The sequence below is a fragment of the Cricetulus griseus genome (genome assembly GCF_003668045.3).
Source record: "Cricetulus griseus strain 17A/GY chromosome 1 unlocalized genomic scaffold, alternate assembly CriGri-PICRH-1.0 chr1_1, whole genome shotgun sequence".
NCBI classification, from domain to species: Eukaryota; Metazoa; Chordata; class Mammalia; order Rodentia; family Cricetidae; genus Cricetulus; species Cricetulus griseus.
Window position 1 is genome coordinate 140,137,322 of NW_023276807.1, and position 10,486 is coordinate 140,147,807.

Genomic DNA, 10,486 nt, shown 5'->3' on the forward strand with positions numbered 1-10,486 from the left:
TTTGTTTCATACAAGGTCAATTCTCCCATATCTTAGAGGCTATCTAAATTTAGGTACATGGACTGCAAAGGTGCCCTACCTATAGCAAAGAGTAATTTATAATATATCCCTTATGCAATACCAGAAACTGAATTCATTTACCTAGTCAGAGAGATATTGTTTTGACACTAAAGCTGCAATCATTATGCATACAATTGGATGCCAAGCTAATGTAATATTATCAAAAAATTACATCAATCTGAAATATGCACATTCCTTTCTAACAGTGAATTTAATGATGGGGTTGAAAAACATACCTCTTTTAGAGGGGATATAAATGAAAGATTTTTTATAGTCTGGCCCTTTTCAAGGTGGACAGATTGACATCGGGATAGATTTGCATTCAAAGGAGGCAGATTAGGATAATTTTATCTCTAAAATGAAAAGCATAAGCTGGGCAGTAGTGGTGAACATCTTTAATCAGAACACTCAAGAGGCAGAGGCAGGTGGATCTTTGTAAGTTCAAGGCCAGCCTGGTTTACAAAGTGAGTTCCAGGACAGCCTGGGCTGTTACAGAGAAACTCTATCTCAGAAAAAAACAAAATCAGGAATTAATGTTAAGAAACATTATTTATATTATATTACATACAAAAGTCTATGTGTGAGGCTAACCACCCCCAAAACCAAACAACAAAAAAAGTCAAAAACCACCCCCCCAAAAGAACAGTGAGAACAGTGAGAACTGCAGAGGAAAGTACAAGTGATTAATTAGAATGTAAATCTTTGACTAGAGTTATTCAAGTTGAGGTGTGAGGAGGCAGTTAGAAATAATTGGGGACATATATACATCAGTGAGACAGAGAAGGTAATAGGAAAAGCTTAACTAGAGAAAAGATTAATTCTTCTGTAAGAAATCGGAAAAAGAGAATGAAACAATGAGGGTCTTCGGGTAATGAGATGTGGGAAGGACAGGACTCTTATCTGAGGCCTACCTCAGGGTCCTTAGGCCGGTTCTAACTGTTCTGTCTTTAGGCCGGTTCTAACTGTTCTGTCTCCAGGTGGTCCAGCTAAGTGGGGGTTTATATCTGTGCCCTGGAGGCTTCGCCCACATCCTAGTCAGCCCCCACACATCCCTCTCCTGGCTCTTTCCTTAGTGAGAAGCCTACTTCGAGGCACAGATGAGACTATCTAAACTGGGAATGCACAGTTTTCTGACTCCAGAGAGGCCACACAAACAGGTCACAGTGGCCAGGTCCCAAGCTGTATTTAGAATCAGCATTTGTGCTAAAGTAGAAGCTCATTAATAAAGTCTTTAAGAAACCGATAGCAAAGTTCACAGAATTTTATTGTAAACAGAGGTCATCAGTCTGAAACACATGATAGCTTTATTTTTGTGTGGCATAGCTTGTGATCTTTGCCCCTCTTACGTCATTCAGAAGATCACAATGGCCAGCACTTCAGTAGTCTCCTCTTCAAGTTTAATACAGTAATTCTAACCCCCTCAGAAAATACTCATCCAAACCAGGTAGAAATTCTTCCTTTCATCAGTAAAACTATCATGCAAAGTTTATTTTGCTGCTGTTACAATGCAAAAAGGTTGCCAATAAAGTGTATTTTAAAAGATTGCAGATGATGGCTGGCAGCTCTGCTTTGGGTTGTGTATTTTCCCCTCTGTCTGCTGGACAGTCTCCAAGGAATCTTATGTTTATTTCTTCTGTCTCTTCTCATTGATATCCACCTCAAAAATGTTGTTCTTACTTATTTTCCTCTTGCATCTATTTCCCCCAAGGCTGCTGCAGCACATTGTCTCAGTGTGGTATGTTCCAACAGAAGAAATGCACATATGAGCAAGAACACCCCCCCCCGCCCCCCGACTTCACTGTGGACCAAGAGAATGTGATCTTGCTTGGTTTCACAGGAGAGACTCCAGGTCAGTGCTTCACTGTAGTGGATTCTAAAATGTCATCCCCAGGCATCACCGGCTTCATAGAGCATCAGGATGTCCTCTTACATTAAAGTGCTCGATAGAGATGTATCAAAACATAAGTGCTTTTCAAGGAAATGTAAAAATACATTTGTTCATGAATTGCATTTAGTAAATAATACTTAGTAATATAGTGTTCTGTGGTTTGAGTAAAAATATTTATTTAAAGAAATTCTTAAAACAGATTTAAAAAGAACACGTAACAAATGTACAATTTAAAAATACACTGAGCATGGAAATGAGAATTTCAAACATGATTTTTCTGAGCACTTTTTAGTTATTAAACAATACTTGAATATATCCAAAGGTATAAATCACTCTTTCTTTACATCTAAAACCTGCACTTAGTGTCAGGTCTCAAGCCACTTCTTACCTCAGCCTGAGTTCACAATCTATAAGGTATTCAGTTTCTCCATTTGACAGAATTATGACAATATTGAACACAAATTATTTTATATATTGATTTTCTTATCCACACAGTTCTAAGTGACCATGACAGAATGCAAGTGTCTTTCTGTGTAGCTAGGTCCATGATACCTCCCTGCTGTCTACTTTACAGCTATGTATTCTGGGACCCTGATCCCACATATCTTAGTAATACCAGAAATTCCTTTCAAATCAAGTATAAAATACACTAAGAATCAACTGGCTTGAGGGCTGTAAATAGTAAAAATGAGACAGTGAGATGAGGAGCAGAGATAAAAGTTTTATACCTAGCTAAAATAGCCTGCATCATCTCCTGCATTAGCACCCTTTAACCTAGTGTATACTAGTTTCTAGGCACAGTATACTTCTAAAGGGTGATGCTGGTATGGGACACTGGAGGAAATGCATCGGGGCAGTAGGGCCTATTGAGGCCTAGACTCCCCCTTTCCACTGAGCTTCCCCAGGGCTTAAGGAAATCTGTACTGGTCTCTCTGTAACTCATTCAGGTGCTCCCATGTTGCAAGCAGACCAAGCAGATCTGTCTATCAAATGACAGATTGGAATTGGCTCAAGATAGTTAAAAATCTGACAGTGATTGGTCATGTTTTGCTAACATGTTAGTATTGTGACTAGAATAGTACACATGTTTCATTTTTACCTATTAGGCAAATTAGGCTATTACCTATTAGGCTTTTTCCAGCTTTTGAGAATTTTAAATAATTGAAAATTCAGTTTAGAGTATAAAAGACAGAAACACATTTGGAATCAGGTTCATCTAGTTTAGAATCGTACTTGAATTCCAACCTCAAGTCTATCCTTTACTGTGTGGTATGGGGCAAGTTCCTTGACTTCTCTGACTTTAATTGTCCTGATGGGTGAAGCTGGGACTGAAGCACTCACTGAGAGTGGTGCAGTGAGAATTAGAGTAAGGGCACGAAGCCCAGGACAGTGTTGGGGAAGAGGAGGCCCAGTGATGACAGTTACTGTTACCACATAGCAGTGAGGACTGGGATTGGGTTTTAATGTCTACACATTGCAGATACTTACATGTATCATTATTTCAAGTAAACATTCCATGACAGAGTATTTTCTTTAGTGCAAAACTAAGGAAACACTGTTTCTTACAAGTTCATATATGGAAAGTTCTTCAATGACTTGTCTGTGAAAATGTGGCTTTGGGTTAAAAGCCAAAAGAAAGAGCACAGTGGCATTGTGTCCTCCAAACATCTCTAGTGGATCTTTCCCCATTGGACATAACCAAAGACCGACTTACAGTGAGTCTTAACTCTTCAGCCCTTTGTCCTTTAGATAAGAGATAGTAGAATGTTTAAAAAAACACTCCCAAGATTATTTTTGATTTTATTAATTTCTCGTAGTTATTTTAGAGAACTGTCATTTTAGTGTCAGTGCAACTTAATAAAGCATATTAGAATTTAGGCACTCAAAAATTCCTTAAATATGGAGAGTACATACTAGATACAGTGGTGCTCCCCAGTTCAAACACATGGTATGGCAAACTCTGTAAAACATGGTTCACATGCATTCATGAAAAGAAAAGTCAAGTTGAGATCAGAACATATTGACCCCTGGGGATGGAGCTTCTAATGAGTGTTTCCACAAGGGTTGTCTGATACCTGGCAGCCCATGTTGTGGCCTGTTACTTGTACTTTGAAGAGCGTGCCATCTGCACACATGCAGAGCTTGTAGCGCACCCAGTCACCACTTCCCGACTGGTCCCCACTGGAGGAACTGGGAAGTCGCGTTGGGCTGACCATCACAGTTCCATTGAGGATGATGCTGTTTTCCTACGAGGACAGGAATATGGCTTAGTTACCTCCACAATATGGGCATAGAAGGAAGTTACTAAACTAGGAAAAACCTCATGAAGTAAGGGGAAAAGGTGGCATAGAGAGAATAAAGTCACGATCAAAACAACGGTGGCTAAAGCAAAACCAGACCATCCCAAGGTGACTCTTGGTTTAAGTCAGCCCCTACTGGCTGACTAGGAGTCAACAAACCTGCAACAGAGCTTGCAAACACTAGTCATATCCCTCACACATCTGGCTGATGGTGACAGTCTCAGAAAATTTTCACTTTTTGACTCCAGAGAATTTTTAGTTACTGACTAATGTTGATATTGGGGGGTTATTTTTCTCTTATAGGAAAACTAATTTTAGTTAATAGAAATTCAATTAACGTTTAAAACTGTAGTTTATTAGACTAGGCTTTCAAAGAAACTGAGGGCTTCTTTAAACTCACAGCTACAGAATCATTTTCATACTGTAGGCTCTTAAGACCCTGTGTGTGTGTGTGTGTGTGTGTGTGTGTGTGTGTGTGCTCGAGCGCACATGGAGGTCAGAGGTTGAACATGTGTGTCTTTGTAAATGGATCTCTAGCATACTTTGTGGTGAGGTCTCCCTCACTGAAATTGGAGCTCAGCAAGCAGGCTAGGCTGTCTGGTCCATTTGCCTGTACATCCTCAGTAGTAGGATTAGAGGTGCACGCCACTGCCATGCCTGCCTTATTTGTGTGCTGGAGTTCTGGACTCGGGTCCGTTACTTGTTTGGAAGCACTTCACCATTTGAGCCATCTCAGCCTCCCAAGACCCATTGATTTTAGGGACCAGAAAGTTTCTATTTCTCTCCTTCCTCCACTCTCCCCTTTCCTCACATTTAGCGAATAGTTACTAAATACAGTCATATGCCAGACCCCACCCTAGGTGCTGGGGGTATGACAGTAGACAAATGTGTAACTGGAACATTCCATTCAGTGGAATCAGGAAGACAACAAATCAACAAACAGGAAAACCTATAGGGAAAGCAGAGGGAGAGTGGTTGAGGACTGATTTGGCCTGAGAAGGTCTCCCTGGTAAGGTCACCTTCCAACAGAAATGGAGAAGTGAGGGACATGTAGGTAACTGGGATGGGCACTCTAGGTGAGGACACTGACTGAAAGACCCACGGTGAAGATGTGCCTCATGTAAGGAACCCAGGGTAGATGAAGCACAGACGCTGAAAAAGGGGCAGGAGCAGGATGTGAGACACGGAAATAACGAGGGACCAGACAGGTGAGACTAGGGAATAGACTCAGGGTTTTACTTGAAATTAGAAGGGAAGCCCATTTAAAGGGTGAAAGATAAGTGACAGTGTCTTTTATAAAGGTCCTTCTGAAGCAGGAGCTGTGGCACATATCCCAGCATTCTGATCCAGCCAGTACTTGAGAGGCAGTAGGATTTGAGTTCAGGCCAGCCTGAGGTCTAGTGGGATCCTGTCTCATTAAAAAATGTCACTGGCTACTGGCTTCTGGGTAGAGAAGTGGCTGCATCTCCAAACAGTGAAGAGAGCCAACAGACTGTTCCAACAGTCCAGCAGTCCAGTAATCTCAGCCCATATGCCATGGTGGTGAGAAGCAGCCAGGCACTGCAGGTGCTCTGAGGTGGAGCGGGGCTAGGCCAGTGGCTTTTGGGTGGGAGCACTGACAGAAATGCATGTTTGGTGAGGAACCAGGATCTAGAGATTTTACACTTGTGGGACTTCAGATGCCTACGGATGTGGAAGCAAGGAAGGGATAAGGATAAGGATCCTAATTCACAGGAAAGGTCAAGACAGCTTGTAGCATGGAAGCCATCACTTTAGGGAGGGGCTTAAAGCAATGGGAGCTGGCAGTAAAGTGGCGGGAATGGCTACTGCTGTGTAGAGACCCAACATCAGCTTTTGTCTGAAATGCTGGCAGCAGAGCCATTTCACATTTCTGAGTTTATTTTACTTATTTTAGAGAATCTGCATAGACTTTACTGGGTGAACATCCAAATTTTTAGAATAAAGTGCTCAATGCTATTCTGAAACAAGTCCTAAGTATTAAGGGATCCATTTCAAATTTTGTTTACATGCTGCCATCTTGTGGTCATTTAATTTTACTTTCTTGAAACTATAACAATGCTCAATAATACATTGTAGCATGGAGTGACTAAAGTTAACAGTATTTGTATATCTGCAAATAGTCTGAAGAGATAATTTTGAATGTTCCTAACTAAGAAGTGGTAGATATCTGAGATAATATGCATGCTAATTACTCAAATGTGATCATGTGCACATGTATCAAAACATACAATGAACTCCATAAATATGTATAGTATATGTCAATTAAAAATAAAGGTGAAGATTAAAATTAAAAAGATACTTTAATAAAATTATTTCTAATAATTAGCTTACAAATTCTAAATCTAACTGTGGATATCAGCTGATTTACAAAGCTGAGTATCTTTTCAATACTAGAAACTAGTATGTAGAATACTTCAGAATATTAAGATTTGTCACATCGATAAGGCAGAATGTTGTAAGGATTTTCTGGTGGACGGAATGAAAGATACGGTAACTTAGGCATGTTTTGTATACAGAGGGTTGGGGCCTTACTCCTCTGACCTTTAGTGTCAACTGCCACCTGCACCCTGGCTGCTTGTCATTCCTCAGAGAGCTCCTTACCACAGTGGAAAACTCCTCAGTGCGCTGTGATACCTCTGGCAGGAGCTACAGTTCATGTTCATCTTTATCATCCAGAGATAGGATTGGGCATGTTAGGGGCAAAACTGTTAAAGCCCAACACCTACTTTTCTTCCTCGAGTTTATTATTCCTAAGAGTTATTGATTTTTTTTTGAAAGGGGAAAATGAATGATTTCTAAGTTCTTAGATTTAAGTCACTTTTGTCATGTGATTCTTGGTAACATACATTTCGCTGGGTAAAAGCATTAAGCAAGGTACCAGAGGCATGTGGGAAAACTCCGTTCTGGCCCAAACACTGAACTGGTAAGAAAGGTGCAGACTATGGCTCCTCAGTATGAATAGGATAAAGTCCGAGAAGCTGCAGCAAATGTCAGCGAACACAGTCTTCCTCACAGTTAACAGATGTCAGATGAACACACATGTTCCCATTCACTCACTGCTCTCTTCATAGCCTTGAACACAAATTTGGGCTAATCTTTGATTAAACAACAGCTACTTCAGGGAACACATGTTTTGATCTCTTAGAATTCTCTATCAGAAGGCCTGTTTGGGTTTTGTTTTTCTGCTTTTAAAATAATATAAAAAATACAAGCAGAAGTAAAAATGAAATCATGTTATTCTATCACTCTTAGCTAAATGTTGTTAATATTTTACTACATCCTTCCAAATTTTATAAACATGCAAATGTTCTGAAAGAAATGAGATAATAATTTTACAAATATTTTATAACTTTCTTTCATTTCACAATCCCTTTGGAACATCTCATCATGACAAAAATAATTTTCAATAATTATGTATTACTCTACATGTAATTATATACTATTCAAAATAATTATCTTAAATTCACACACAAAACAATACTCACAGCCTTTAACTCCACATTACCCCCCATGTGAAATTCAATGGTTTTGCCCATGATGAACACGCCTTCATTTCCTCGAACAATCGCACGCCCATCAACTTTGATATTTAAGTCACTGGTAGCATTGCTGGTAATCTAAAAATGAAAACACATGCTGAAAGGGGTTTGTTAGTTAAGGTGAGAATTACTATCATAGAGAAGCAAAAGTTTCAACTATGGACTATAAAGGGCAGTTTTATAATCATGGGACTTAACATACAGAGAGTCCTTATTAGTGCTCCCATAGGCTAAGGACAGGGCTAGAAGCAGCCCTTGGATGGTCTGGGGGGTCACATTTTCATGCAGCCTAAACCATCCCCCAGGGAGTAGCTGCAGATAAACCCCTGCTGGTGATGCTAGAAGAATAAACCATACCCTCTCAGTGGATGCCTTCTGAACGTTCAAACTTTTCACTCCACTTGGCAAATGAAACTCATGAGTCTCGTAGTCTGTGCTGAATAAGATATTTTGTGTCCTTGGGTCGAAAAACTGCATTCCAATGTCACTGGTGATAGACGTTTTGTTCTTTTCTACACTCAGTTTGGTTGTCCCTTGCTGAAAAACAATCTTCAGAAAAAATGCTTTATTGTGAGTATATTTTCAAAGAATGTACAAAGAATGTTGTTTTAAGAACACTACAAAACAGTAAGGTTAAAAAACTAAAATGACAGTAAGAGCCAAACTTTAAATTCTTGTAACTGCACTTACCCTTAAGACTGGGTAATTTATGACTTTAAAATGAAGGGAAAAATTAAAAATTGTGCACTCCTTTGCTAACATATGACCCACTGTACAAACACACAGGTCACAGGGAACATGGCTGGGGCCTAAGATGGCCAGTGTGGAGGTAAGCAAACACCCTTGAGGGTCATTCAGTTAAAAGCCTGTGTTTTAGCAGCCACTGGGCCCTGTCTGACACTGAGTAGCATTTCTCTCCCTGATGCCAAGAATCTGGAGGTTCTGACCTGGAAAGGTGCTTTTACAATGGCTTTGTCACTGGGAGAGCAAACAGTGACCTACATACGCTTATACTAATTATACCAGTCAGTACTTCCATGGGAAAGGGGGGAGATTCTAGAATATTAAGTACCTAACTCTAGTGAGATTATTACTATTGTTAATTAAATATTAATTTATCAGTAATTAAATATTACTGACCATTGGGTGTTTATGAATATGGATAAGCTTGTGTATATAAGGCATATTTTAACAAGAAGACAGTATTTTCCAGCGTCCAACTGTAGGTTTTCATGAGCACTGTTGTCTATGCCTCTCTACAGCCACACACTTTCTTTAGTGGGGAAACTTACTGGCTGGTTGTTGCCAGTGATGACCAGATTTTCATTCCTCCTTCCTCCCACCGTGCTTTTATAGAGCGGGTGGATGACACCCATGTCAGACACTTGCTTGAATCGCAGCAGCCCGCTTTCATGGAACTCCATGCTGTCACAGCCATTTGGCCCAATGCGAATCACAGCCCAGATGACAAGCGTAATCTGAAAGAGAGACATGTTTGTTGTTATTAGTCACATACTAGACACACCTGGAAGTGAACAAGAATGACCATGTTCGAATGTGAGGCCTCTTGACATGTTTAATTGGTGGGATGAACGCACTAACTGGTGGTCTTCTTGAAGAATGATTTATTTTTTTATCAAAGTGCTAAACACACGCACAGCCGAGAGCTGGACGTGCTCTGTCTACAGAAAATGGCAGCGCTACTTATTCCTGCTCTCACCTCATCTTGTTCCCTAAGGACAACCAACCACCTTCAGCACTTTTAGTTATTCTATCTGGAGTTGATCTCCCTGTTTCTAAATAATACACACCGAATTTCTTCCTTCACCAATTTCCTTCACTTACTTCCTATTTTAGCAAATAAGAATTTGAGCTCATTGTTACATTTTTTTTTTCTCTTCTAACTCCAAACTGTGTTCAGTACTTACTGGTTCTGGCCATGTAACTATTATTTACCACCATACTGAACACTATCCTGTAATTCTTTTTAATATTTATGTCTTCATAGTTGAATTTTATTCATTTGAAAATTGAACTAAATCTCAGATACTTCTGTATTTCTGCAAATCTCTCAGTAAAATAAATGTTCTGCAATTCAAGCTTCTCAGACAATGATGATTCTGCTTTTCTCTTCTAGTTTATTTTCTTGGACCTGGTCTTTTTGCTCCATTCAGGACTGGCCAGCCTCTAGGCCACTCATGTGATAGAACAGTGAACTTCCTTTCCTTTCATGCTTTCTCCCACATGAGATACCAGGCTTCTTGTATTCCTATCTCAGAAGTGCTTGCTTTAGGGCTTTCTTTTGGTAAAAGAAAGTAAATGTGCCTGGAAGTAAAAATGTTTGGTGCATGCACATGGTAAGACACAGTCTGTATAATCCCTCATGTATGTGGGAGGATCTGGTTAGACAGGTGTCTCTGAGACCTTACCTCTGACCTCTGAAGGCCAAAGCTTCATTACCTTGCTGTATCTAATGCTCATGACAGGTCCAGGGCCACTTTGCTTTTGTATTCATCCTACACAGCACCCTTGTCTCCTCTCTAGAAAGTTTTGAATCTTTTCTTTATTTCCAGTTTGCTTGAATTTTACAGTGATAGCATGATCTGTCTGTCTCTTTCTCTCTCTCTCTCTTTTAAAATATTCACATAGAACCCAGAATGCTTTCAATTTGTCCAAAG

At 39.9% G+C, this 10,486-nt stretch overlaps 1 protein-coding gene across 1 annotated transcript in view; it reads right to left on the reverse strand.

Moving 5' to 3' along the window:
- Window positions 1–1,849: 1,849 nt before the first annotated feature.
- Sgcb (sarcoglycan beta) overlaps window positions 1,850–10,486 on the reverse strand; it is an 11,944-nt gene continuing 3,307 nt past the window's right edge. Inside the window, exons 2-5 of the mRNA XM_035453403.1 lie at window positions 9,101–9,286; window positions 8,166–8,357; window positions 7,755–7,886; window positions 1,850–4,194 (exon numbers count right to left, since the gene is read on the reverse strand). Of these exons, the coding sequence (XP_035309294.1) occupies window positions 3,991–4,194; window positions 7,755–7,886; window positions 8,166–8,357; window positions 9,101–9,286 (714 nt within the window). The 3' untranslated portion in view covers window positions 1,850–3,990. The remainder of the gene's footprint in view (window positions 4,195–7,754; window positions 7,887–8,165; window positions 8,358–9,100; window positions 9,287–10,486) is intronic.